The sequence below is a fragment of the Lithohypha guttulata genome, assembly GCF_036872675.1.
Source record: "Lithohypha guttulata strain CCFEE 5908 chromosome Unknown scaffold_4, whole genome shotgun sequence".
Taxonomy (NCBI): Eukaryota; Fungi; Ascomycota; class Eurotiomycetes; order Chaetothyriales; family Trichomeriaceae; genus Lithohypha; species Lithohypha guttulata.
This window is the reverse complement of record NW_027042753.1, coordinates 451,370-479,289: the sequence shown is the minus strand read 5'-3', so window position 1 is coordinate 479,289 and position 27,920 is coordinate 451,370. Positions and strand designations below refer to the sequence as shown.

Here is a 27,920-nt window from a genome sequence, read left to right as displayed (position 1 = left end):
GGCCTGTCGTCTTGCATAAAATTAGGTGATATGTTCTGTTCTTGACTAAAAGTGATTGATGACTGACTTCAACGACATTGATAAATCGCAGTGCAGTGGTATACTTGCCGCTCGACCAGGATACTTTGCATTCTGTTAGCGGCATATTTGTTCTAGAATCAAGCAGCCACGAATAAATCCTCCATCTTTTCTACATCAACATACTGCGAAGAATCAACAGATTGCGGTCAATAGACAATCGATCAATTCATATCTCATGCGTATCTACCAAAAAGCCATTTAATCAGTCAATCGCTATCTACTCCTCAACAACCATGTAATGATGTACATCCATTTTATGTACCTCTAGCCACATTGCCCGCCCAACACCACTATCCGAAAGAAGTTGTCCAGGTCATAAAGTCGTGAATAGAATATGTTCAAAAGCAAAGTACAACCGGCATCATCTTTTCGTACCCAAGATAAGTGATGATGCAACTTGATATCCAAGAAACGTGCCAGATCGCCTGCTAAATTTATTCTGAAAAGCATTCCATACGCCTATCCGACTCTTTGAATTTCGAAAAGCTTCAAATCAAATCACATTCCCCTCTTGCACACCACTCATCGCACCCAGACTATGGGTACTCGCCATGGCAGCCTGACTCATCCTGCTTTGAGCTCTCTCCTTCTCTTCTCTCCCACCACCTGATCGTCTGGATCGTTTCCCCTTTTCAGGTCGCGCCACAAGAACCTGCGCAGGACAAACGACAATCTCTTCTTCTCCACCACCTTCGTCGCCGCCTTTCTTCACCACGAGCGGGAACAGAACCATTCGCACGATCGCCTGTTGAGCTTCGAGTTCCTCGTTACTGCTTGTTTCGCCAGATCGTTCGTTCATGAGGCTGGCGTTGAAGAAGACTTTTCTGGCTAGGTCGCCGTTGGTGTCGTACTCGGGCTGTAGAGGTGGTAGCATGATGTATTCTGCTTTTTGAGTGCGCATCTCAATTGATAACTTGACGGCCGTGCGCATGACGTTCTTGAGGCTGTCAAAGATTTGTTGTTCCAAGTTCTGGGGTGGCGGTAGGAACTTGGAAAGGGTTTGTAGGATTTCGGTTGCGACGGCATCGGTGTCTGCATCCTTTTGTGTCTTGAAGGATTGTCGCTTGGCGAGCAAGGTCAATGTGAGTGCTCGCCATTGCTGTACAGCTGACGCAGGACCGACTTCGGCGAGGTTCTTCTCGAGCTGTTTGAGTTTCTGTCGTTGCTCACGATCCATACCAAAGAGGTATCTGGTGAAGACAAACTCCCAAATCATGGTCATAACCACCGACATGAAGACATCGCGACGTTTGACTCGGTCGGACAGGAAGTCGTCCACATCCGAGCCATCAAGAATTGAATTGTCGAAACGGTCAACAATCTTTTCGTCGCGAACCTCACTCGTAGAGCGACAGACTCGGGTATCGCTGAATTTGCTGAATCGCAGGACCCATTGTTTGACGTGCTGACACAACTGCTGGCACGCAGTGTCGAAGTAGTCCTCGTCACGTACAACGACAACTTCATCGACACCTCTAGCCAGAATCTTAGACTGCAAGTCTCTGATCTTGGCTCTTGCGACCTCCAGATCACGGCGCAATCTTTGTAGCTCGGCATCCTTGTCGGCAAGCGCGTCTTCCAAGTCGGTGGTTTGGGCAGTAACAGCGGCACCAACTTGGGCAGCAATGACACCTTCCACACCTCTCGAGACTGACTCATGCTCGCTCCTCAAGTGCTCGAGGTCGCGACTCGTCTCTTGAAATCTGGCATGCGCTGTGTCTTTCTCGTTGAGGAGAAGGGTATATTTGTTCTCGTGCTCTTCTCTCAGGGCGTCTCGAGCTGCAGCAATTTTGCCAATCTCCTCTCTCAACTGTTCGATCTCTTCATCGCGTAGACGGAGCTGCTCATTCACAGTGCGAAGGGCTTCTTCTGTCGCAGAATCGGCTTTGCTGTGTTCGAGGTGCAAATCTTCAATGTGTCGTTCGGCGAGGGCTTTTTGTTCAAGCAGCCCTCTGTTCTCATCGGCAAGTTGATCGACGCGTGCTTGCAGATCGAGGACTTGGTTCAGAGACTGTCGCTTGCGCAAAGAGGGAGGCCGTGAAGGAGATCGAGGAGAGGAAGGTGCAGCGCCATAGCCGTTATAACTCTCGGCCATCGAGGCGCTTCTGTCGCGTGCTGCACCATCAGCCGACTGAGGCTGCTGTGGTTCTTGAGTGTCACTGAACTGGCGCAGGTTCCGCAACGAGTTCGTTCGCGATTTGCTGAGGGATCCACCTACACGTTCACGTGATAAGAGTGCTGCCCCACCAGCAATTCCTAGTGCTGCTGCGCCCAAGGCAAGACCTGTATTCTCATCGATGGTACCAAGGCTGCTGCTGCCTCTAGGCGAGAAAGGTCGCTCATTCGAGTGCCGTGGAGATGGGCTGAAAGCTTGTCGGTCAATATCCTGCGTTTGTACTCGGTCGAGTAGATTTGACGATAGTCCTTCGGGTTTTCCTGCTCGAGGTGAAAGAGGTGACCCTGCGACTGCTCGAAGATTACCAAACGAATCTTTCTGTGATCGCAATGAGGTTGGCGATGTTGTTGACTCTCGAAGATTACCGTAGCTATCTCGGATCATGCGCATGCTAGGACTCACTCGCCGACTGCCGACTGATGACCCGGATCGAGGCTGTACAATCTCCCCTGATGTTCTTGGTGTCGTCGCCGATTGCGTTCGTAAGTGCGCAAGTTCGGGAGGACCTCTAGATGCGCTGTCTGGTCCAGCTGGTGACGACTCGAACAGAAGAGAGTCTCGCTCCTTCGAGGTTGGTTCTAGCTCAGATCTTTGTCTTCTGTGCTGCGTGGAGAAGTCGCCAGCTGGTGAGACACTGCCTGACGAGCTCGCGGTAGAACGAGGTCGTAGTGATCGTAGTGGTTCACTTGCTTCTTGTATCATTTGCTTGCCATGTTGTGGAGGAAGCTGAGGACTGCTCGGATAGCCACTATCTCTGTCTCGAGGGAATACATGCTGTACGTCTTGAGGTGAGTCAAATTGTACACCGCTGTCTCGCACTGTCGGTTGACTTTGTTCGACGTTCGCAAACGACCATCCAGGAGTTTGTATAGCTGGAACATTTCGTTCTGACTGTATACGACCACTTCTCGATTGGCCGGCATCAGCTACTGCACCAAGACCAAGTCCAGCTGCAATGCCAAGCGCGGTATCCATAAGATCGTCGTGATCCGGAGGTGGTGTCAGAGCACGGTTTCGCGGTAGATCGTCAGGGTCGTGCTCTATCGTCAATTGAGGCGAACGTCTTCGTCGTCGACGCTCTCTTGTCGTCTCACTCACTTGCGAGCCGTCGCTATCCTCAGCAGTTGGTACTTGTTCGATTGCGATTGGTTGACTTGTCCATTCCTGTGATGCTTTTCGAGGTATATTCTGTTGGGCTGTAGACATTTCTTCAGCTTCTCGCTGCTCCGATATCGTTTCAATATCTTCATTGGCATTCGCCCTCTTGGGCTTCTTCTCCTTCTTGGACTTCTTACTGCTCTTGCGCGACAAAGGAGTTTCAGGTTCCTCCTCTTGTGGCATCCTCACACCTTCTGACTTTTTGAATGGCACCTTGTAGAATTCCTCTGGGTCTGGTGATTCTACTTGAGCCTTTTGCTCTTTGACTACCACGTCTTGCAATGGCATTAGCTCTTCAAGCGCAATTGTTTGAGACCGTGATGCGCTTTGCTCCGCCTCCATTGGTTCTGGGTCCGCCAAGATCGTTCGTTCTTGTCTAGGCGCAAAGTTTCGATAGAAATCTTCTACATCTTGCTCAGGTAGTGCCACCTCCGCCATACCGGTATCTTCGTCCATTGCACTTTCTGATTTGAATGGTGCAGGCGGTGGCATTCGCACTTCCGACTCATCAGCTAATGGCTCATAGCTGCTGGCTGTGGCAGAATTTTGATTTTTCTTTTTCTTGTCCTTCTTCGACTTCTTCGCTGTTGACAAAGCCCACTCATCCTCGACATCCTGCTCAATTGCAGGTGTGACGGGCTGAGGATCGTCAGTAAGTAACGAGTCCTCTGCAGAAATTTCTCGTGCAGCTTTGGTTGCTGGAAGTGGTTCTGGCGCGGATGCTTCAACAGAGTGTGGCGTGTCGATAGCTTCTACAGCTTCAGACAGCACAGGTTCACTAAGTGCTTCCTTAGGATCTTGCATTTGAGGCTCTGCTTCGACCATGTTGGATTTGCGTTTCTTTTTGTCCTTTTTGGACTTCTTGACAGGAGTAGCCATTGCCCATGCATCTTCAGCGGCTTCTGCTTGTTCCTCTATTGCTGGCTCAGAAATTTCTTTGCTGCCTGCTAACAGCTCAGCTACCGCCACAGGTTGCGCTGGCTGCTCGACTTGTGCAGGGGTGTCCACAATGTCCTTGTCGTAAACAAGATCTATGTCGGTCTCGATGGCTGGCGTGGAAACTCCAGAACTCGGTTCGGCAGCGCTCGACTTTCGCTTCTTTTTCTTGTCTTTCTTTGATGCCTTTACCGGTAGAGCCCATTCGTCTTTTTCGACCTTCACTTCCGCAGCTCGTGCTGGACCAAGTAACACTTCAGGCTCTGTCGCAATGTGTTGAGATTCTGCATCCACAAGCATTGGCTTTTCCCCACTCTTGACCAATGCCTCCATGGTCTTCTCATTCTCAGCCAGAACAGTAGGTTGTACTTGATCATCCTCCATTGCTTCGTTGTTGCCCCCGCTGGCTTCAGTATGGGAAAGCTCAAGCGGCTCGTCATGAGGTAAAGAGGTACCAGTTTCTAGATCGGGGACATCAACATCAGACTTGCGTTTCTTCTTCTTGTCCTTCTTCGACTTCTTAGTCGGCGCAGACCACTCATCCTCTGGCTCTTCAAGTTGCCTGTCCGTGCTACCTCTAAGTTGTTCCATCGCCATCTCTGCTGGAATAGCAACAACGACTGGAGTTGAGTGAACGTCTTTCAAGGTTGATTTATTAGCGCGCTCGTCAGCGACAGGCACATCAGCTGTGGTCTGGTCTTCCTGTGTATCGGTGTTGTCAAAGCTTGGCTGACCCTTCTCTACGGGGTCGATAACTGGCTCAGGTTCATAGACATCGGCTGGCGTTCTGTCGTCTGTGACTCTTGCTGAGGCATCATCTTGACCTGACGCTAAGTCTTCTTCCTGCTTCGCCACGAGGTTTGCCGCTTCGCTTTGGATGGAACGGTCAAAAGAAGTGTCGGTGTTGTCGCGCATAAGTCCTTCCTCCATTAGTGTGTCTTTCGCGACTGCATCCATCTGGCCTTCTTCTGCGACGGCGTCTTCGTCCACTTTTGGAGTGTTCATCGCTTCCTCGATCACTTCCGGTTGGTGCGTTGGCTCGTCAATGACCTCTGTCGAGTCTCGTCTAGACAGTGATTGTTGGGTAACGTCCTGTGCTTTCGTCTGATCTGCCGATTCTGCCCGTGGTTCCGCAAGAGAGGGCTCAGTCTCGCCGAATGTCGAAGCACGTTTGTTCTTGTTCTTGTCTTTCTTCGACTTCTTCGAGGTAGGCTTGGTGTACCACTCTTGCGACTCTTCAGCTGGCGTAACCATGGCAGGGTCATTGAGAGTAGCTCCGAAAGTATCCGTAGCCTCACGTGCAGGCTCTTCAGTTGCGTCTCTCTGCACTGCCTCTATAGCCCTCTCTTCCGCAACAGTGATGTGCGGCTCGGAGGACTGGACTTCGAGATCGATCGATGGTTCCACGGGTCCTTGGTCGGGCGGTGCTGCCGCACCTCTAGGCTCCTCGTCTGCAAGAGGGTCATTGTCAACTGGTTTAATTGCAGGTTCGGCTTGCAGCAAATATGATTCAAGATCTTCTTGTGGAGTTGAGATACCACTCTCGTCGGCTGTGGACACTGCTCGGCTGCCCTTCTTCTTTTTCTTGTCCTTCTTTGTCTTCTTTGCAGTTGCAGGTACCGACCACTCGTCCTCTACTTCCACATCAGTTGCAGCAGGATCTACAATGGTAGGCTCGATCGGAAGTGTAACAGGATCAACAGCTTCCGACACAGTCTCTTCGAAAGTGTCAGGCTCGACAGGGTCAACAGGAGTAGGCTCATCCATGTCGACATCTCCAGTGACTGACTGCGAACGACTCTTCTTGCCCTTTTTCTTGTCCTTTTTCGCCTTCTTGACTGGCAGTGCCCATGTTTCGTCGCCTGCTTCATCGATTGTCCGAGCTGAACTCTCGGGTTCAGTAGGTTCATGGGAAAGCGGATCTGGCGTTAGCGCGGGCGCAGGATCTGCAAGAAGGAGTTGATCTTCGCCCATAGTGACAGATTTCTCGACTAAATGCTGCCCTCGAACTACGGGCGGCCGTGTGGGTTGACTGTCCTCGGATAGGTCCAGGTCGACAAGCTTTAGAGGTGCGGCTTCAACTTTCGTGTACTCGGAAGTGGCTTGAAGTGCTGGAGACTCAGGCAGAGGAACTGATTGTGCTTCTTGAACTATGGTTGGATGTGTTGATGGTTCGTATGCGGTCACTGGTGCTTGATCCTCCTTAACCATATCTCTTGAGGACGGCATTTCACTTCCACTGTGAGGTGGAATCTTCTCCGTTCGTATCGTCGCTTCGGCTGATGCATCGGCAGGAAGATTGGCAGTCTGGACGTCTTCAATCGCTGGCAGTGGGACATCTGGCACGATGACAGCTTCATCCTGTACGTTTTCGACAGAATCTGGAACCGTTTCAGGTAGTTCTGATTGCTCAGTTGGCTCATCTTGCAGTGTATACTTGCGCTTTTTCTTCTTGTCCTTCTTTGACTTCTTCGTCAGCATGGACCATTCGTCCTCTGCTGCTACAGGTTCTGGCTCAACAGGAGTTTCTTTTTCCAAGGGCAACATCGCATCCACCGTCGTGCTGGGTCCTGAGACAAGCTCGGCCATAGCTTCGGGGATGGCACTCAAAGTGTCATGATCCTTGGTTTCCGGGAAGGACTCTATCTCTTCAATTTCCTCTATGGCTTGAGATGGGAGGGGAATTTCTTCGGGACGATCAATATCCGATTGTACTGGCTCGTTCTCGAGCCCACGCTCTGAACCCTCGATAGGTGCGGTAGTTGGAGCACGCTCAATATAGGCTTCTTGCTGTCTCGCTTCGGGCAATAGAGATATTGCATTGTCCTCGTCAGGAACAATTGGGTCTGCCGTTGTAGTCGGCTCATTTGCATTTGAAGCGATAGGGTCGATCAGTAGGGATTTTTCAGCTGCCATCTCTTCAGCTTCCGCAACGGGCGTCGCAGGCTCGCTCAAATCGAATGGAGTGGTCTTCTTCTTTTTCCTCTTGTCTTTTTTCGACTTTTTGCCCGAAGTTGAAAGAGCCCACTCATCGTCATCTTGGTCTTGGGTACTGACCACTGTAGGCTCTGTGTCGATGGGTCGCTTGGTCGGCTCGTCCGAGCTCGTTGAAGGTTCGACGGGTGTCGTGGCTTCTGCAACGAGTGAAAGATCTGAGGCCGCTTTTGACAGGATGGTTGTAGGTTCATCTAAGGTTGGCTCTTCATTCAATGTCACAATTTCTTCCGCATCTGGAGCAGGAAGGCTCACATCCTTGGCCGTCACTTCCTCGGACACTTCTACTGGGTCGACTGTAGTAGGTTCTACAGCCACGACTGCATTAGCAGATGCCTTCCGCTTCTGCTTCTTATCTTTCTTGCTAGGAGCCGCTGATGACCATTCATTTTCAGATACAATGTCAGTGACCTGTGTGGGCAAAGTAAGCTCATCCTCAGCAGCCACATCTGGTTCTCGCTCAGCAGTGTCAAACGATCGCTCTTCTTTGGTAGCAGGTTCAGGCAAGGCCTCCTCGGCTAGAGGTTTCGGAGTAGAAGGCGTCAAAATGACTTCCTGTACAATAGCAGCTTCGTCTTCGAGCAAGGACTTGCGCTTTTTCTTTTTGTCCTTCTTGCCCTTTTTGCTCGAGGAAGAGAAACTCCATTCGTCCTCGACTACTGGCTCAGCATCCCGGTGTGGTTCTGTTTCATCCAACGCGAAAGCATCTTCGAACTTCGTTTGTTGAGGAGCTGAGTCATCGATCCCAGTCGTGCTAGCGATTGCTTCAGCTGCTGCATCATCAGGCTCCGGCAGAGGCGTAGTGGTTGTCGTTGAGATGGCTTGTTCCTCCAAAGGCTCATCCTGCAGCACAGATTGCCGCTTCTTTTTCTTGTCCTTCTTCGACTTCCTGAAGCTGGAAGGCAGGACCCATTCCTCCTCTGGCTCTGGAGCCACAGAGTCAGCCACTTTAGCTTGCTCGACTGATGTATCATTGTCCGCAGGCATAGTCGAGAGCTCTTCTTCATTGACAATCTCGGCTGCATCAGGCTGAGGGACGAATTCTTGAGGGAGCTCAAGCTCCTCCGTCACTGCTACTTCGCGTGCAAGATCTTCTTCGGTCGCGGGCTCAGGAGTATTCCCAGCCATAGGTTGTCGCTTCTTGTTCTTCTTGTCTTTCTTGGGTTTCTTGCCCACAATTGGCACAGACCACTCGTCCTCAGCTGCTTCGTCAATTTCTGTGGGTGCTTGAACTGGAACATCGTCATGTATCGTATAATCCCCTTCCGCAGGCTTCAGAGTATCGGTCTGCAACGCCTCTGTGGTCGAGATTTCGGTTTTGGGCAGAGATACAGGCTGGGCAGTTTCATCGTGCTGGATGTCGGCCAGTGGCTCGTCCCTCAAGTCGACAGCGCCGGAGTGCTCTTGAGCTTGCTCTTCGTTTGCTGCGACGGCTGCACGTTCGGTCTCGACTGTAAGTGGTGCAGTCTCGAGTTCATCGATGGCTTTGACGTCCAGAATCTCATCGGTAGGAGTGGTTTCCACCTCGACTTGTATCTTATCAGCTGATTGTTCTTCAGCAATGTTCGTCGGCTCATCGACAATGAGATTCGCTGTTTCATCACTTAGCGCCAGCTTCTCATCTTCTGTGACTTCAGGCAACGGCTCGTCAGCTCCAATTACTTCGGAAACTGACACCTCAGCGGTAGCGTCTACTTCAGCAGGAATGGTCGAATCGGTTATGAGTGGGCTTGACTGCTCTTCAGCTTCGGCATCAGCGGTGAGTGACTTTCGCTTCTTTTTCTTGTCCTTTTTCTTTCTGCTTGAAGACGACGAAAATCCCCATTCCTCATCTTCAGGCTGAACGTCAGTCGTTCCGGTTATAGGTTCGGATACCGCTGGTTCTTGTTCTGTCAGCTCTCGTGCTTCGGGGTGGACGAGATGTGGCTCGTCAACGGTTTGTGTGCCTTGGACCTCGGATTCTGCTTGAGTGCTTTCAGAAACTTCAACATCCTCGAGTTGCATAAACTTTTTCTTCTTTTTATCCTTCTTGTCTTTCTTACTCTTCTTGCTCGAGCTTGGTAGTGCCCATTCGTCGTCTTCAGGCTTAGCAGCAGGCACTCCAGTGTTTTCAATTGTTTCAGGAATTGCTTGACTCGTTTGATGGTCCGAATTGGCATCGTGAGGGACTGTTTGAGCAATCTCTCTTGATATTTCGATTGTGCTGTCAGGCTCGTCTTTGATAGTGGCTGGTTCATCGACAGGTTGGACAGAATCATCAACAGGTGGTTCTTCTGCAACGACAGTCAAAGCACCAGTAGGCTCAACAGCAGGGTCGACAAGGGTTTTCAATGGCGCGACCAGTGTGGCTAGTGGCTCAATTAATGTTTGTAACGGCTTGACTAGAGCTACCAATGGCGCGTCGGGCAAGATTGATTGTCGCTTCTTTTTCTCTTTGTCCTTCTTGCTCGTCTTGCTATTGCTTGATATGGACCATTCAGTGTCGTCTGCTTCGGTGACCTCGGGCTCCGCATCGTCCACTTCAATAGGTAATTCTGCCGCTGCCGGTTCCTCTTTCTCGAGCTGTACCTTAGGCTCAGATACTGTGGTATCAATCGCTCGCGTCGCCGTGAGTTCTACTTCAGATGCCAGCTCCAGCTCATGCACGGCAACGTCATCCTGGCTCCCTTGGTTGAAAGTTTCTGACACATCTTCGCTTGTAGTAGCAGGTTCGTCCTTGATGGTCTCGGAAACAGATGCTCGGATAGGTGCTCTTTCCAAATGTTGTTCCAGGTGTCGTTCAGCCTCTGGTGCCATGACTGAAATATCAGGTTCCACAACTTCAGCAGGTTCGTCGGCCTCTTTCTCGTCAGCTTTTGCCGTAGTCGATGTAACTTCTGCAGGCGCTATTGACAAATCAGGCACGGTAGGCTCGGGTGTTCCATCAACCGCTGGAGTTGAGCCACGCTTTTTCTTCTTCTTGTCCTTCTTGCCTTTCTTGCTGCTTGTAGACGTCGACCATTCATGCTCAGCCGTTACCTCAACAGCAGGTTCTGTTAACAATTCCTCCTGTAGGGCTTCGATCTGCGTAGACTCATATGATGCCGCTTCAGGCTCCGCCGCCGTGTCTCGTGCCAGAACAGGCTTTTCCAAAGATTCAGGATCCGCAATATCATGGGTAACCTCTGGAGCAGAGGGACCTTCGTTTGTAGGTTCAGGGTCTGAGAAGGTAGTTTTCGAACGCTTCTTTTTGTTCTTCTTGTCTTTCTTGCTGCTCTTGACCGGTAAAGCCCATTCGTCCTCCGCCTCGGTAAGAACCGGCGCAGTGCTGGAATCGGCAGTATCGGCTTGTTGGGAAGGATCAACGACTTCTGCGGCAGGCTCTATCTCCGACCTAGGCATAGACATCTCCTTACGTGAAGTTTCTGGAGATCGCGGCATTGCTTCGACTTTAGCATCATTCATGCCCTCGCTGATACGATCCGGCAGGGTGGAGGCCTCGGCTCCGACATCAATCGCAGCGGGCACTTCAACATCAGCCTCAGAATCTGACTCTGGCAAGGGCACAAGGTGAGCCGCAGTCGTGATGGGCAAGGTTTGATCCTGTCCTCCAGGCGCCTCTTTCGCAGATTGGGGGGTCTGCTGCATAACTTCTTCCCCAGGCAAGGAAACATCTCCGAGTTCGTCGATCGTCTCAACTAAATCAAGTGAGCGAGGTAAAGTATCGTGTATTGTGTCAGAGAGTTCTTGTGAAGGAAGTTGCAGGCCTGCTGTGAAGTCGTCTGTAGGGCTAGGTGAGTCCGCACTTTCCATAGGTCTCTGAACGTGGCCAACTATGTTCAGTTGCTCGCTCGGTGAAATGGAAGATTGGTCCGCGCTCAGACTTGAGGTTGTAGTAGGCTGCGCTTGACTTTCAGATGACTTGTCTTGCGAAGCGGGTTCAGTCGGAAGTTGCTCTTTGTCTTCTGCAAGCAGTTCTGCGGACGTGTCCTCGGCCTTTTCCAATGCCACAAGTACGGGTTCGGGAATAAGATCCGTAGATTGCGAGGCGATATCGACTGGAATAGCCTCAGATTCAGGCATGGTTGGAGCATGTGTCTCACTTGCGATTTGATCATCGGTGAGCGCTATGCCGCGTGTGACATCGCCTGCTGAAGTAGCTTCTTCAGTGAAGGTTCCGGCATCTTCACTTGGATCGTCCAGAGACAGAGAAGTTGTCGAGCCACGGTTTTTCTTCTTCTTGTCCTTTTTCGACTTCTTACTTGGTAGAGCCCACTCATCTTCGTCGACTGATTGTGGTTGTAAGGGCGCAGCCTCTTCGAAAGCTGGCAGTAGTGCTCGTTGACCATCCGCCTCGGCGGCTTCCACAGGTTCATCCGCTGAAGTCTCAATTGCTTTCTGCTCAACAGGAAGTTCTTGAGCTTCTTCTGCTGATTTTACTACAGACACAGGTACAGACTCAGGTCCAGCTTCAGAAAAAGTACCTTTCTTCTTTTTCTTCTTGTCCTTCTTGCCTTTCTTGCCAACACTCACAGGAACGGACCACTCGTCTTCAGCCTCAGCTTCAGCTGACACAGGTGGTTCCACTTCTTCTGCAGCGGACGACAGCTCCTCCAGAGGCTTGCTCTCAATCTCCAATGGCTCAGCCACGATCTCAGGTTCCAAGTCTTCTAGTTTGCGTTCTCTTCTGCTTGTGTCCGCAGTGGCCTCTTTCTGGTCTGTAGGGGCCTGAGTATCAAGGTCGTCCTTGTATACACGTTCAGGAGAAGGTGGTACTATCAGCTCCAGTCCAGATTCGCTGGCAGGCGTGCCTGGTACAGAATCTGCGTCGGCCCAGATGACGCTCTTCCGCTTCTTGTTCTTCTTAGATGAGCGTCTAGATAACGATGGAGCCCATGAAAGCTCATTGTTCTCCTCCAACGGTGTTTCAGGTAATGGCACTATTGCGGCCTCGTCGAGCGGATTTGTCATACGCTCATTAACAGGTGTAGCCAGTGGTGACTCGAATGGTGTATCCAATGCTAGACCCTCATTAGCTGCTACTGGTGGCAAAGATGTGGCTATCGTATCTGCCTCAGCAGCGGCTGACTTGAATTCAGCATCCGGACCGCTCAAGGAAACGGATTGATCTTGGCCAACGATCGTAGGTGTATCAACTTCAGGTGCTAGTTCGTCCTTCAGCACTTGTGCCTCCGGTGCAGGTAACAGTGCTTGCTCTGCGCTGTTCACTGACTCACTCTCGGGCAGGCTCAACTCTTTCTCAATGGTCGGCGTTGTTGGCGCTGATACATCCTCAACGCTACTGGAGACGCTAGAGCTAGAAGTTTTCTTTCCCTTCCTACTTTTCTTGCCCTTCTTGTTGCCTTTGATCCAAGAATCGTCGTCGCCACGAGGAGATTTTGGTACGTCGAAGAATTCGTCAATGGTTGGATCTGCATAGCCTTGTCGTACTTGCTCTGTTGTCTGAGTGTCGGCCCAAACGTCTTCCGGAAGGTGCTGTTCATCGTCCTCAATAGCTTCGACTGACGTCTTTGGCGTGACCCCCCGTTCGTGAGTCTCAACAAGTTTGCTTTGATCTGCCGCAGCGGCCTCGACAGGTACAACAGGAGTAGATGCCGCATCTGCTCCTGCTTCGCGTGACATGTCCGCCACCTCCCCAATCTCTTTCGACTCCAGAGGAGGCTCGATTGTATCTTCCATAGGTCGACCCAGATTGACGTCTACAGATACGGCATCATCAACTTTGACTGTATCTGTTGGAGGTCGACCAAGATTGACATCTAGAGAGTGCTTATCATCGTCCTCTGCGGCAGGATCGTCAAGACCCAGGTCAATGGCCAGTGCCTCAGCTTCAGCTTTCGTCAACATGATGCCATCAATTTCAACCATTTCTTCATCCTGAGCTGGCGGAACGTCAGAAACAACATCCTCAGCTAGCTTGTCTTCACTAATTCCCGTGGCAGTATCCGATGGCAGAGGAGCATCAATAGCTTCGTCCTCGATCGCCTCGGGAAGAGGTGCTTCTTCAGCTTTAATGTCAGCAGGTGATTGGCGCTTCTTGGCCTTCTTGTCTTTCTTCGACTTCTTAGATGCAGGAGTGGCCGCACTTTTGGATACCTCTTCAGCAGGTAGATGAACATCTAAGATTTCAGCCTCGGCTGTATCACGTAGAGATTCAGGTTCTGCGACAAGCGGTGCTTGATCTGCGACAACGCCAGAAGTGTGGTCGCCCTCGTCATCTAAAGAGCGAACTCCTTCGGGCAGAAGGCCAGTCACTTCTGGCTGAGCAGTCTCAGGCTCTTCCAGAGTCCAATCAATTGTGCTCTTTCGCTTCTTTTTGTCTTTCTTCTTTAATTTCCTGCTAGGCACAGCCCAGGTATCGTCCTCGGTGGCAGCAGGAGTGTCGTCGACAGATTTACTGAATGAAGGCTCAACGAGTTCGGCGCTGTCTTGTTCTTGGTCGCGAGACCGTTCTGGTACTATCGATAAGTTCGGATCTTCAAGTATAGTTGATTTGAACTGCTCTGTCTGAATTGTCGATGGTACTCGTGAAGTTTGCTCCAGCTCTTCTTCGAGACTTCTGGGGACATCGGGACTCGACTCGAGTGTTTCAGTGTCAATGTTGGGCGTTGTGCTCCTTGCTGGTTGGTGTTGTTGTCTTGCAGAATCACTGACAGATTGTCTCCTGTTCAGTAGATCGAGAACGACTGCCGGTAGGTGTGATTGTGCTTGCTCGTCTGGAGCATTGTTGCTCGTTGCCTCGTCTCCGTCCAAGAACGAATTTGTTGTGTTGCCAGCTCGATCAAGTTCATCACTGGCCTCTAGCAGTGTTTCAGCTGCGTTGACAATTGGAATAAGCGCTGCTTCTTTCTGCGCCAGTGGCTCAAGCGGACGTTGTTCAAGCTCGTCAGCTCCTATAGCTGCAGCTCCGGACCTAGATCTCTGCACAGGTTCAGTCGTAACCTCCTTCTTAGCTTCTTGAGCCTCGGCGTCACTGCCCAGTTCTAGAATTGCGATATCCTCTCTGTCATTCATGGACTTGTTGGCTGCTGAAACAGGGGCAGATTCTGGTTCGGAAGCAGGAGGCCCAGCGTCGATGTCTATGGTCTCCGAAGGTTGCTCTTCGACCTGCGAGCTGGCATCAATCATCTCCTGAGTTACGCGACTGTCCCATGTGCCTTGACGTTTCATGTCCTTCTCTTTGGCCTTCTTCTCCCTCTTGGAAAGCCCAAAGTCCCACGGAACCTGCTCTTCAACTTGCTCTGACAGATCTTGTCGTTCTCCAGCCGCAGATAATGGGACTTCAGCTTCGTTCGATAGGGCAGATTCAACTGGTTCAGAAGTGTCATGTGGCTTGTCAGCCTCTAGATCAATTGCTTGTGCATCAATGTCTTCTTGTGTAACCCGCATGCCCCAAGTACCCTTACGCCTCATCTCTTTCTCCTTGTTCTTCTTCTCCTTCTTAGATAGGCCGAAGTCCCATGGGATCTGCTGCTGAACCTTCGGATCTGCTACATCCCTACTAGATTCATCTCTGCCCCCTTCAAGTCCACTGACGGGCAAGAACGCTTCGGTATCTTTTGGTGGAACCTCAGCTGGGGAAGCAGCTTCGTCAGCCAGCACAGCATCGATAGACTCCTGAGTGATGCGGTCATCCCATGTGCCATCTCTCCGCATCGCTTTCTCTTTCTTCTTCTTTTCCTTGGAAGAAAGGCCAAAGTCCCATGGTAATTGTTCCTCAGCTGACGCGCGATCTTGAGCTGTAGTGTCGGCGTCAACTTCAGCTTCAGCCTCGAGCTCTCCGATCGTGGCTACAGGCTCATCGACAGTATCCTGGGTATCAAGTTCAAGTCTGTCCAGATCCTGCTGAGCGACTGGCTCTTCAGGTAATGGCTGGCTCAACTCAGACTTTGCATGACTCGCGACTTCAGGCGGAAGCACATCTTCTGCTTCTTCATCGTCATCTTCCGCATCGGCCTCTGCAGTGTTCTCCGGCTTCTTGCTTCCCCAAAGACCGAATCCCCCAGCTGCAGCACTCAAAACTCCAAGAACAGGGTTGAATGCTTGCTCAGTCAGGGATTTCTTTTTGTCTTTTCTGCCCTTCTTGCCTTTCTTTGATTTCGAGCTCGAACTAATCTCTAGTTCTTCTGTGTCCTGCATTGCCTCTACTGATTTAGCTTTGTCCTCATCATCGATTTCGGCTTGTGCAGGCTTTGCAGATAGTGTTGTTGGCTCAGTAGAACCTTCAACTTCTTCTGGCGCTTGACGTGCGACCACTCCTGGCTCGGCTGGTGTATAGTGTGGTTCAGACTGTCCAGCTTCATGCTGGGATTCCATTACAGGTGTGACCATGTCGCTATTGCTGACCTTTTGGTCGGAGCTGACAGGTTCAGGTAGCGAAGGTCCTCTCTTCACAGCATCAGTGGGTACAGTGTCCACTATTATCGACGAGACTTTTGGTGAACCGACGACGATACCTCCCTTGACTGGTTCGGCTTCGGCTACTGGCTCAGCCGCCTCAAGTTGCAGACCTTGGTCAGCATCTTCGAGCGATTCTTCCTGTTTGGTCGCAACCTCACTTGGCTGTTCTGCCCCCAGCAATTCCACAATCTCTAATGGTTGATCTATCTCCTGGGTGACGTCCTCAAGATTGAACTCCTGGCTAAGCCGACTTGAAGGCGTCTTCTTCTTATCCTTCTTGTCCTTTTTCTTGTCCTTCTTAGTAGACTTTTTGCCTGCACGAAGGTCGTGCGAAGGTTCGTCTGTCAAGGGCAAGTCTCTGTCCTGGCTCTCTGATGGGGACACACTCACGCTTGATGGAACACTTCCAGCGATTGGACTAAGCTTGTCTTTTGGTACAAAGGGAGCATTGTTGCGTAGAGGCAGGAAAGCTTCGAGTGCTTGCTCACGAGTAGTTTCTTCAGGAAGACCTCGCGAGTTGACTGCGCGAGCAAAGGCAAGCTCGAAGGCACCAAGCTTTGTGTTTGCACGATTCAGATCTTCCGCAGTCGGTGCGAAAGCTTCACTGCGCTCTTGTCTAGCGTCAGTGACTGATCCCAGGTGTTCTTCACGCGTCATATTCTTATCAGATGTGAATATTTCGCCAGCGAGATCTTTCTCGATAGTCCGGTCTTCAGCAGCGTGGGGCACTTCTGGAGCAGCTGCTAAATCTCCCATGTCGGCTGACTGATCAACGACCGGAACTGCTTCGGACTCAAGACCATGCACAATGTCATCTACCTGTTCTTTGACATCTTCAGGCAGATCAGGCTTTTCCTCGACCTTGGTCATCAAGTCAGCTGTCTTGTCGTCATCGGCAAGGTGTTTACCATCGACTGATTCCAGTGTTCTCTTGGACAATTCCACCGGTTTTCCAATATCGAGATCTTTTGTTCCACCTGACTGCAAAATGTCCTTCTCAATTGATTCCTCTTGTTGCGGTTCAAGCTTAGGTGAAAATTCGTGCGGTTGGAGTGCTCTTCTACTCTCAACAGGCGTAGGTTCTGTGATGGAAATGCTTGGTCGCTTGTTCTCATCTTCGGCAGCAGCAAATGACTCCTCAGAGAGCGCAACATCTGCATCTCTGGTCTCGCTTTGACTTCTGTGTGCCTCGGCAGCCATACCGCCAATCGCAAGACCAAGAGCTGTTCCACCGAGTAGAGCAGCTGCTCTCGAAGAGATTCCACTGCTGGTTCGATGCTTGAACGGTGAAGCAGATTGAGATCTCGATGGAGGAGTGACACCTCCAACAGGTGACTTTGACAACGACCTGACGACTGGCACAGCACTCTCAGACGGTGTCCTTTGTGGCAATGAAGGTGATGGACCGGTAGGTGGCGACCTGAACGGCGACGCTCGTCGAGCAGGCGGCGAGGATGCCACACTGGATGTCAGCTCTTGTGAAGGAGGTGATCGGTTCCAATCCATGGTAGGCGTATCCGGCCGACTTTCCGCGCTCATGAATTCTTGATCATCTGTCGTGCTGGCCACACTTGGCAAAGGACTAGCAGATCTTGGGACGATATCCTCCTCCTCGAGCTCGGCAAATAATGCAGGATCTTGCAACAGTTCACTAGGTGAATGGAACAGATTCTTCGGCAGTTCACGACGACTCGTTGGCTGTCTTGGCTGAACCAGTTGTTGCTGCTGTTCTCTTGCTCGCTGTCTCTCACCTGGCACAGGAGTGACAGATCTGGAGTCCGTGGTTTCTTTCTTCACTCTGATCTCACCACCAGACCAGCTACGTCTGCGATCCGTCCTGCCTCGCTTGTCCTCAGCTTCACTGTCAGACACAGAGGCTGCAGCGAGACCTTGTAAGTCTTCCGTCGAACCATATGCCGACGTAGTTCGACTAGGTGGAAGGGGAGGAAGTGTTGGCAGGTCATCATCAACAGGTATTTCAGCTTTCACTGGAGTGTGTCTCTCGACCAGGTACAAAGGCCTGAATTCTCGCGAGTGGAATTCAGTTGACTTCGGTCGGTTCTGACGAGCTTTGGGTGTAATTGGTGAAGTTGGCGCAAAAATTGGTGAGCTTGCAGTCTCCTTCGTGGCTGATCGGGGAGTGATTGGTGGACGTCTGAACAATGGCACACGTGTCGTTGCCGGAGAGGAAGTAGATTCTTCCTTGCCTGCATGTGCTAGCCGTATGATTGACTGCGTTCGTGGACGCGGTTGTGTGTCTTTCTCCGAAATCTCGAAAGCGGTTTCTTCACCACTATCGATGGCAGCAACTGCAGTAATAGGCTCTAGCAATTCAGGTTGCACTGCTGTAAGCGCTCTCGGATGATTAGTTAGAAGGTCTGTAATAGTTGGAGCTTCGTCGAAATGCTTTCCCTTGACCAGCTCGTCTGGCTCAGCATTCGCTCCGGTCATGTAATAGTTTTCTTCCGGTACTATGATCCCCTCTTGTTTCCCCATAGCACCATGGGCTTCTTCTTCGTCTCCCTTCTCGAGCCCCGAGACACCGTTAGTACCCGTTGACACGTCCGTTTTGGCCGTTGGTAGTGGCATTTCGGGGCGTTCCGCTAAAAAAGACCGCTCATCCTGTGCTGAAACAAACCCATCATCGGTACTGCGATCACGTACCTCATCAGTCGTGTTGGATTGTACGCGCTTTCGAGATATGCTTGGTGAGATTTCGTAATCTGCTGGCGGCTTAGAGAGGTCGGGAACACTAGCTGAAGCTGCAGATTTGGATGAGTGCTTCCTTCGACGCCTTACGTCGTCGTCAGAATCATCTCGGCGTCCAAGGTCTGATTTGCTGGATTTAGAATCCTTGCGTCGAGGTGTACTAACATCGGACTTGCTGCTCGAGAAAATACCTGAGAAGAAGCCTCCAGATTTACGCTCTTCCTTCTCCTTCTTGTCTTTCCTACTTGAGGAGCTCTTGATAGATCGGGCATCGTCGTCATCATCCCAACCACCAGAACCTCGCTTCGAGTCCTTCTCTCGCGACTTGCGCTCGCTTCTGCTTGATGTGCTCTTTACTGATTTTGTATCGTCGTCGTCATCATAAGCCTTTGAGTCACGCTTTGATCTTCTCCTGGAGCTCTCTTCCTCAGCAGGCCTGGAGGTTACGGACTGTGAATTTTCAACGTCAAAGCAGTCAGCATCCTGTCCTGACTTCCTTCGAGACTTTCTGTCTTCGTCCCGCAGAACTGTGGTGCTGGCAACTGATTGAGTATCATCATCGCCGTCGTCATAGTCGGTCTGCCGCCTTGATTTGCGGCGAGACTTCGAATCTTCGTCCTTAGTGCTGGGCAGACTTGTCATTGACTTGGAAGCTCCAAAATCATCGAAAATCTCACTGCCACGCTTGGACTTCCGCTTCTTCAGTTTCTCAGGCTCAGCATTGTAGAAATCTGGCTCGACTTGAGGAGCGACAGCACTGGGTGCAGCCTTTGAGGCTCTTGATTCGGGCTCGGCCACAGGTGCGGGCGGCGCGACAGGCATGACAATGTCTCTAGATGTAGGGGCAGGAGTGTCCGACTTTCGACTCCTCGCACTTAGGTCGGACTTCTCAGACTTCAAGTCAGGCACTGATCTACGAGAACCTAGATCCGACTTGGGTTCAGCATGTGTTGCCTCCGCACGTTTTGCGCCGATACCAGCAATGGCCGCAGATGCGGCTGCGATCATCGCAGCCTTCGAGGTACCACCAACCTCGCTCCTTGCGCGTGAAGGTTTGATCTTTTCGTCGTTGGAGGAGCCAGCAAGATAGTCAAATACTGAGGCGCCATTTTTCTTGGGCCCAGCTGCCAGACTGGATGATCGTTCCCGCGGAGTTTGTGATGCAGGCATGGGAGCTGAGACGTCAACTTCGCTGACCTTGGCCGCATCTGGCTTTGCTGTAGAAACGAGAGTCTGCCGTCGATTCTTTTCAGCGGAGGCTGCTGCCGCGGCGGCTGCCACATCCATAAATGCACTTCGCAAAGCAGGATTGGGCTTTGACGAGTCGGATCGTCCAGTGTCACGTCGTGAAGGCGGTAGGGGAATCTCAGTAGGGTTGACTGCTGGTCGTTCGTCAGCAGTAGATGGTTCCGCTCTGACGGCTGCAGGACTGGAATCGACTTTGTGCGACTGAGAATCCGTGCCGACCGCGGAGCTAGCCCGTTCCGCGCGTCTGGCTTCAATTCTGCTTTGCCTAGACGACTCGGCAGAAGACTTGCTCTCGAAATACGATTTAATTGCTGGTTCTGTTGCTGGACGAGGAAGTGGTTCTTGCTGGAGTGTTTCGTCAGGCAAAGTTTCAACACGGCTCAGCTCCGGTCGGCGAGAAGAGGGGACCTCCTCATCCTCCATGTCGTCCACTGAATGGACGAACGGACTCTGGTAAAAGCTCTTGGCTCCAAGCAGGTCCGCCAAGCCGCGTTCGTCTAGTGGAGTAGGTTCAGCAGAAGAGTATCGCTGCTCATCTGGTGGATGATCTTCTTGTACTGGCTCGTGGACTGCAGGCGCTGATGCCAGGTCTTGACCTTCTAGTCGGGACGACTCGCCAGCAAAAGATCTTTCATGCAAGAATTTAGCCTCTTCGTCGTCATCCTCCAAAGTGTACAAACGTTCTGGTCTTGGTCTGTAAAATTGCTCAGGATGTACCTCTGGAACTTGCGCACTCCCTGGCTCGGCGTAAAAGGCTTCTGGTTCTGGACTGTGTGCTTGAGCGTCATGCTGCAGGTCATCTTCTATCTGCTCATATCTTTTGGTTTGCTCCGCCGGGTCCTGGCGTTCGTATTCAGGTGTTCTGGCCTCGTAAACCCAGGTGTCGTGGTTCCCAAAGGTGACTTTAGAGCCGGACCTCTTTCGCATTATTGGTTCGCCAGTGCTCTCTTCTTGCTCGTCGATCGTCTTCGGAGTTTGTTGTTGCATTGAAGGCGCCAAAGGGCTATGAGGGTCCTGTTCGCTGACCGCGCGGCTTGCCGGTGGTGTAGGCTCTATCAGACTCAGTCGGGGAACTTTCCACGGTAGTGTTAGTGGATCTTTATGGCCATCATCCAAGCCATAAATCTCATAGAGATCTTTATCGAAATGCGACCTTCGCTTCGATGGAGACAGACTTGATGTGAAGGAAGGCACGATATCGACGATGGTGGGCGACACGTCGACACGATTCTGAGCAGCACGATTGTTTTCCTCGACCTTCGCGGCAATCTCTTCAGGCACGAAGAATGACTTGTAGTCTTCGTACATAGGCGACGGGCTCCGAGATACTCTCTGTGCAGCCCTACGTGCAATTCTTTGTTCTGGACTCTCACGAATAGATTCACCTGGTTGTGTTTTTTTAGCGTCACGAACTGGCGACTCTGCTCGCTCAATACTTTGTCGCTTTTTGCCAGATTTCTGTTTCCGCTTGTCTTCCTCTGGGTCCGCAGCGTCTTTCTTGTGGCTAGAAACAGCTGTGGCTACAGCGATTCCAGCACCAGCGGCTATGGCAGCCGCAGTAATTTCTATTGGCAATGACTTGCGGTTTTGTTCATCCTGTTGTCGAGTTTGTGCTGCTTCCTCTTCGCGATGTTTCTGTGATTGCTCTAGACGATTTTCCTCTTCTTTCTGCCGCCGCTCTTCTTCCTGTTTTCGCCTTCTTCGTCCTTCTTGCTGTTGCTTCTGCTCTGCGCGTAGTCGCTCGATCTCGGCATCGATATCGGCTTCAGTGCGCGATGATGCACCAACAGATGCCCGGCGGCCGGATTGTCTTGTGCTCTCATTAGGCGCTATGTCCACAGTAGCATCTGATCCCCTTGCCACACTTTGTTGCTGCTCATCTTCTGCAGCTCTCTGCAGCTCAGCTACATCCGTGGTGCGGCGACGTTCTTCCTTCTCACGTTTACGAATTCGTCGCTGTTCCTTTTCGCGGACACGTCTTTCGTTATCGAGCTGTTCTGGAGTCAGATCCCAGGACACGCTGTTCCTGCTGAGGCTCGAAGGATTGAACATGGCGGGATCTGGACTAGCGGGCTTGATTGGAGTCGTGGTAGAGGATGCTCGACGCCTTTCAAAATCCTCGCGAGGTCTAATTTCACGACGTGTAGTCGGATTTTCATCTGATGAAAATGTGGTAGGATCAGGAGAGACAAACGAATCCAGTTCACCAGCATGCGGATAAGGTCGGCCCGTAGGTTGCGGTTGTCGTAGTGGTGGTTGGTTAGCAGTAGCATTTATTTCTGGCTGAGAAATAACCCTTGACGAGCCGACTGGAGTGGTGGACTCGGACAACGGTATTGGATCGATATATTGCATCGAGGGTTTGGACGATGAAGACGGGCCGCTCGGCATGTCAGTTCTTGAAGCAGCTAAAGCTCCCAGGCCTGCGACTGCTGCTGTTGCTGCCACGGTTGGGTTGAAGTAACTGGAGCTAGTCGGCTCGAAGGGCTGATCGAACGATCCTGGCATACGAGGTTGGGTAGCTTGGACGATCTCAGGTCCAGATCGCTGATGCAGAACCTCTTGGTCTTGCTTGGCAGCTTCCATAGATTGTCGTCGCTTGAGCTTCTTTTCCTCACGTTCTTTCTTATTCTTGTTCCACCGCCAGTCCCATTTGCCTGTTCCTGATGATTGCGATGCCAATGACTCCTTACTTTGTGTTGTAGAAAGCCGGCCGCCATACGCTAGACCCATGTCAACACCATCATTTGACTCGTCGTCACTTGCGTCCTCCCATATGTCGTCGTACTCATGGTTCGTAGTCTCGCTGTCTTTTAGATTGATCTTGCGGCCAGGTCTTGATTGAGTATGATCTGTTCTTCTGTCAGCGTTCCTCTTGTCCTTACCTTTTTTGTCGCTTTCAGCAGCAAGTGCAGCACCAGCAGCTGCCAATCCCATAATAGCCGCGGTATCATTGCCACCATATCGATCTTTTCTCCGTCTCTCATTTCTCGAGTCCGATTTGGTAGAACTTTGCCGTCTAATGGTGCCTTCTCCAAAAGCCAAATCTGCATCGGACGAGGACGATGAGGCATTTGAGAAGGTAAAGATGCCTTTTGATTTCTTGCCCTTCTTCTGATTGGCAGAAGGACTGCTAAAGAAGGAGCCAAAACCAGTATTGCCTTGCTCGGTTGCTGTAAGGTCCACATACGAGTGCTGGGGAGATACACGTTTCGAGAAGTACTTCCGACGTGTCGATGGTCGCTCTCTGCTACGCGATCTACTGCGACGTCGATGCGCTGCCTCAGCTGCTACACCAAGAGCGGCCGCACCAACTGCTACACTTGCCACATTGCCACGGCTCCGGCCTTCTGTTGAGGAACCTGATGAGCGTCGCCGCCGAGGCCTGGAGTGTCCAATTTCCGCACTTCTGCGATCGAGTTTATTTGTCGAACTTTTCCGATGTAAACGTAAATCTTCTTGCGAGGAATGGCGACTGTGTACACGGTCATCGCCTTTTCTCGAGTAGCTTGTTCGCTGCTGTACGATTGGTCTGCCCGATTTGACCGAATAGGTATCGTCAAAGTCGTGTCTCGAATTGTAGAGCGTGTTCCCAAGCTTTGCAGCACCTAGACCTGCAAGACCTACAGCGGCAGCCTTCTTGACATTAGATGACTTCTTGCGCTCGTCGTCTGAGGAAGAATGCCGATACGGTTTGTCCACTCGCAGGTTGCCTCCTTGCCTACTTGGATGTCGCTTGAGATTGTGGTGATAATGATGCTTTCGAGGGCCGTGTCCAGGCTGAGAGTCCGGGTCAAAACAGTACTTACAGACCCCGATGTACTCAGTATACTCCTCAAAATGAGCCACATCTTGGGGAGCGTTCCACCAATTGGCTAACTTGCCGAGCGGACCAGTTCGTTTGCGCCTCAGCTTTTGTTGCTGCATAGTGGGAAAAACTGACTGATTCTGGCCCATCTGGAAATTGGAGCTTGACCCGTAGCCTTGCATGCCTGAATGGGTCGAATGATGTGCCTGTTGTTGGTTGTGATTTTGGTGAGTCATGTACGCACCAGCAGCAGCCCCAGCCAAGCCCATGGCTGCAGCAGTGCCGAGACCGTGGCCAGGTTGACTTGATTGCTCGGGACGTAGAGGGCGAGGATCTGGACCATACATATCCGCAGGCTCTTGAACTTGCGATCCTGAATGATATTGAGCTTGGTGAGCCTGCCCATTCTGCTGGGCGTAATGACCGTGTTGTTTGTAATCGTGCTGAGTGGTCTGGTTATTGCCGAAATAATTCATAGCAGCTCCTGCGCCGACGCTAACAGCAGCCGCTGTAAGAGGATTAAAACCCGCACTTGACTGAGAAGGGCGACTCCAACGTTTTGGACTCTCACGTTGACCTGGTTTGACCTTGGTGGGCTTCTGTGAAGAGCCAGAATTTGATGGCTTCACATTCTCAGGTTCGCTAGCAGAGTTCATAGCATAAAAGCTTGCAGCTGCGCCCATCTGACCACTCGCACTTGGTTCAGGAGGAGGTTTAGCATCGACTGTCGGTGCTTGTAAATGGAGCTGTTCCTGGTTGACCACATATGCAGGTACGTTGGGGCGCACACCAGGCTGAAATTGAACGGATTCGCCCTGATCGCCATAATAGTCTGACGCATGCCCAATCAGTGGGGGTCGATATGGAGGGGTATATGTGTTTGGCTCAGAGAAGAATTGATTTTGTGGCAGCGCGGCGTCATGATTGTTTAAGGCCCGACTACTTTCGTATCGCTCGGACTCTCGTCGAGATTGTCTGTGGTGTGGCGCATCGCTAACAGAGCGAGTAGCCGCACGCCTCGAGTCCTCATAACCGCTGCGATTCGACCCCCTATCAGTTCTGCTCGATTTCTGAGGCTTTCGACTTGATTCTAGCTGGTCCGGTCTGGCATAATGATCTTCTTCCTTCTGTCGGAGAACCAGTGCCCTTCCATCGCCATCTTGATCATAGCCATCGTTTCTGCTTCCTCGGTATGTAGCTAGCGACCTCTCATTTCCATCGGACACCCAGCCGTCGTTCTGATCGTAGTTTCGCCTATAGTCGTCCGCTCTTCGATCTTCTTCCCTCGACACTAAAGCTCTCTCATTGTTGTTTTGCGCTCCGCTTCTTCGTTGAGTATTGGGTTCGTCGTACTCATAAGTGTCGTCATCGGTTCTTCGTCGAGCCAACGATCTCTCAGGATTATCCTGTCCACGAGAATGCGCAGTGACATAGGTAGAGGATTCTGACGGAGCGGTATCGGCACGTCTACTCTTGGAAGTGGAGGAGTGGTATGTGCTTCCAGTCTCTGGGTCATCGTCGCGTCGGGATGATTTGCGTCGTGGTTTAGCAAGAGATGTGCTGGACATATTGGAGCGCGATTTCTTCCTCGATATGGTCGACTCATCCTCACCGTCTTCCCTATGCTTGGACTTTGAGGGCTCTGAGCCGGTCTTTGACCGACCAGAGGTCGATCGTCCGAAGCTGAACATGGTGATACACTATCTTTACGATTTATTTATCATCTTTCACAATTTCTATACGTGTTCGATTCGAATTCGCGGTAACGGGGGTATCAAATGTCGTCAAATAGCAACCAACTGCGTCGCGTCGCTAATCGGATTGCGTAGCAGTAATTTAAGAATTGAACTGAGATGCTGTACAGTCGTGAAATCGTTATAATATACACCGGTATATGTCAAAAGCAGCGAAAGTGAACACAATGAGAACATGCATGAGAAAGTGATGCGAATCGTCGTTCTGCACGCTGCGCTGCACAGTGGACGCTGCTGTGCTGTGCTGGCTGATCGACATCCACATCTTAATTTCGAGTGGCTGGAGTCGCCACAACTGGGTCAGCCTAAAAGTCAATCACTAAGTTCAATTGGGTAATGCTGGGCATCAATTGTGGACATTCACTTCGCTAGAAGCCTTCAATTCAATGGAAATGTTCGTCAATTGATGTCAAACAACATTGTTGCAGTGAACCTTCCCGGGCCTGTTCCCATGACGGTGTTGTCTTTGCTGAGATCGAGACACTGCGCTCGAAGTGCACAGACATCTGATGGTAAACGTCGAAGCCACGAGCAGTAGAGTTAAGAGCCTCCCGAGACCACGTGAGGTCCACCTCAGCTGAGCTTGGACGCGACTGAACCAGGCTTCAGGCCCGAGCCTTTTTATGTGGAGGACGACAGACACTTGTCCTAATCTTGTGTGGGAAAAACATGCAAAGCACGGCCGTTCTTCAAAAGATGACAGTCGATATGGTACGTCGCGTTCACCATGATTGTTATTCCTCACTATTTCAATTCCAAAATTGGTCGACCAGTCCTGCAGTTGTCAGGTTGTCTGTCATATAAGGCCTCCTCGTGGTTCTGAGCCATCACCATACCGAACTCTTTTTCTTCACGATTTTATTGGAGTCCTGATCACTATGCCTCCTAAATCCAAATATGCTAGATTTCTGTTTCAACTTTGGAGTGACGGGCTGCAATAACGCCGATTGTGACGCTCCGCTGGCCATATAAGGTCCGGATGGGTATCCTGTTTGTGCCTCATACGCTGACCCAGACACTGACGAAGCACTATGTCGATGTTGTGGAGGTTGTGGCGTCTGAATAGCTGGAATATCTTGCTGTCCGTATAATTTCTTAAGTCTTTCGGTTTCGGCGTCGACTTCGGCTTGTCTACGCCGCCTCTCCTTCTCCTCTTCTTCAAGCATTTTCTGTATCTGTTTCTGTTCAGCTTCTTCACGTTTTCTTCGTGCACGTTCCTCGGCCGCTGCTTCACGTCGAAGACGCTCTGTCTCTTGATCAATTTCCCATTGTGTGCGTGGATCAGTAGGAGGGATCCTGTTCTCGCTTTGTGGTTGTGTTGCTGATTGATGGGCAAGAGCTGAAGAAGAAGCCGCCAGGGCAGGTGGTGTATTAACTGGAGAGGTCGCGCTGCCTTTTCTACCGCCAGCTAGATTAAAGGTCTCCTTCATTGAGTTAAAGTAAACATCCCGAATCACAACAGCGCCAAGCAGCAAAGCTACTTCAAATCCTTTGAGATCTTCAACCTCAACCCGAGCCATGTTGGGTTCGTAGATTGTGACCTCCTTCAAGTTCTTCAGTATTGCTATAGTTATATCAGGCTCCTTGTTCTTGTTTTTGCTTCCATCTGGATTCGTCGACCTGCCTGATAAATAGCAAGCCAAGTCCTTGGACAATCTTCCGTCCTTCTTCCATTTCAACGCTAGCTTGGGTGTGAACTCAGATATTGTAGGGTCATTTTGACCGCGGTCAAGCTGAGAGTGAGAAGGGGTGCGAAAGGTCTGCGTAGGTATTTCAAACTCCCAGGAGGCTGTCGATGTTATAGAAGCAGGCCTATGCTTCACCACAATCTGCTGATCAGGGTTGTAGAGCTGGATAGCAAACTCAAGTGGTAAGATGGGCTCCGGAGCAGGCGTAACTCCGCCATTTCTTCTAATTTCGTCTTGACTTAGTGTAGGCTTTGTCCAGTCTGGAACTAGAAGCACTTCCGCAAAGAGTACATCTGGATTGTATGCATCGTATAGTGCAGCGGCATATCTATTTCGGGAAGCAGACTGTTCAGGGTCGAGGTATCGAAGGGAATAGGCAGGCTCGAAATCGTTCCCGTACTGTGAGAACAGCAAAGTCGAATGCGTCTTCGGTTTCTCTTTGGTCGTTTTAATAAGGTATGCTGCAATCCAGGTTAGCACACATACCACAAGCCTGACAGCCTCGCGACTCAACTCACTGGGCAGATTCTCGTCAAGCATTGTCACGACTGTTTGTTAGGGGATATGGTAAGCAACGCAGTACAGAGGCAAGAATCACGAACGTTGCAAAGCATATCATTACTATCAACTCGCAGACGTTGTAGCAACGGTGAAATTCAGAATAGGCTGATTCACGAGTACACAGCCTCATGTGCAGCGTAATTGGTTGAATGCTCTTTCAGCTCTTGCGTGTTGTGGGAGGTTGACGAACGTCGTTGTCGACTCTCGCGTTAGTGGGTGCAACCTTTTTGCCTTGCCGAAAGTCTGACGAATCAGACGCATAGCCTCACAGACGCGCAACCCAAACCCGCTCTGAGGTTCCTGACTTCGACAACCCTGTTCCGAAAATAGATCAGTCGTAGAAAGGCATACGACTGCACGAGTATGTCGTCCAACATCCCGAGTCCTGTGCATTGATCACCAAGTGT

General features: G+C 51.0%; 2 protein-coding genes across 2 annotated transcripts; both read right to left on the bottom strand.

Moving 5' to 3' along the window:
- Positions 1–574: 574 nt before the first annotated feature.
- On the bottom strand, positions 575–25,201 carry LTR64_005329 (uncharacterized protein; the record flags this gene model as incomplete). Its single annotated transcript, XM_064899668.1, has 2 exons — positions 575–22,554; positions 22,588–25,201. 2 exons carry the CDS (start codon positions 25,199–25,201, stop codon positions 575–577), a joined length of 24,594 nt encoding a protein of 8,197 aa, XP_064752980.1.
- An 890-nt stretch (positions 25,202–26,091) lies between these two features.
- Positions 26,092–27,492, bottom strand: LTR64_005328 (uncharacterized protein; the record flags this gene model as incomplete). Its single annotated transcript, XM_064899667.1, has 2 exons — positions 26,092–27,413; positions 27,471–27,492. The coding sequence occupies 2 exons, from the start codon at positions 27,490–27,492 to the stop codon at positions 26,092–26,094; spliced, it is 1,344 nt and encodes a 447-aa protein (XP_064752979.1).
- Between the last annotated feature and the right edge of the window lie 428 nt (positions 27,493–27,920).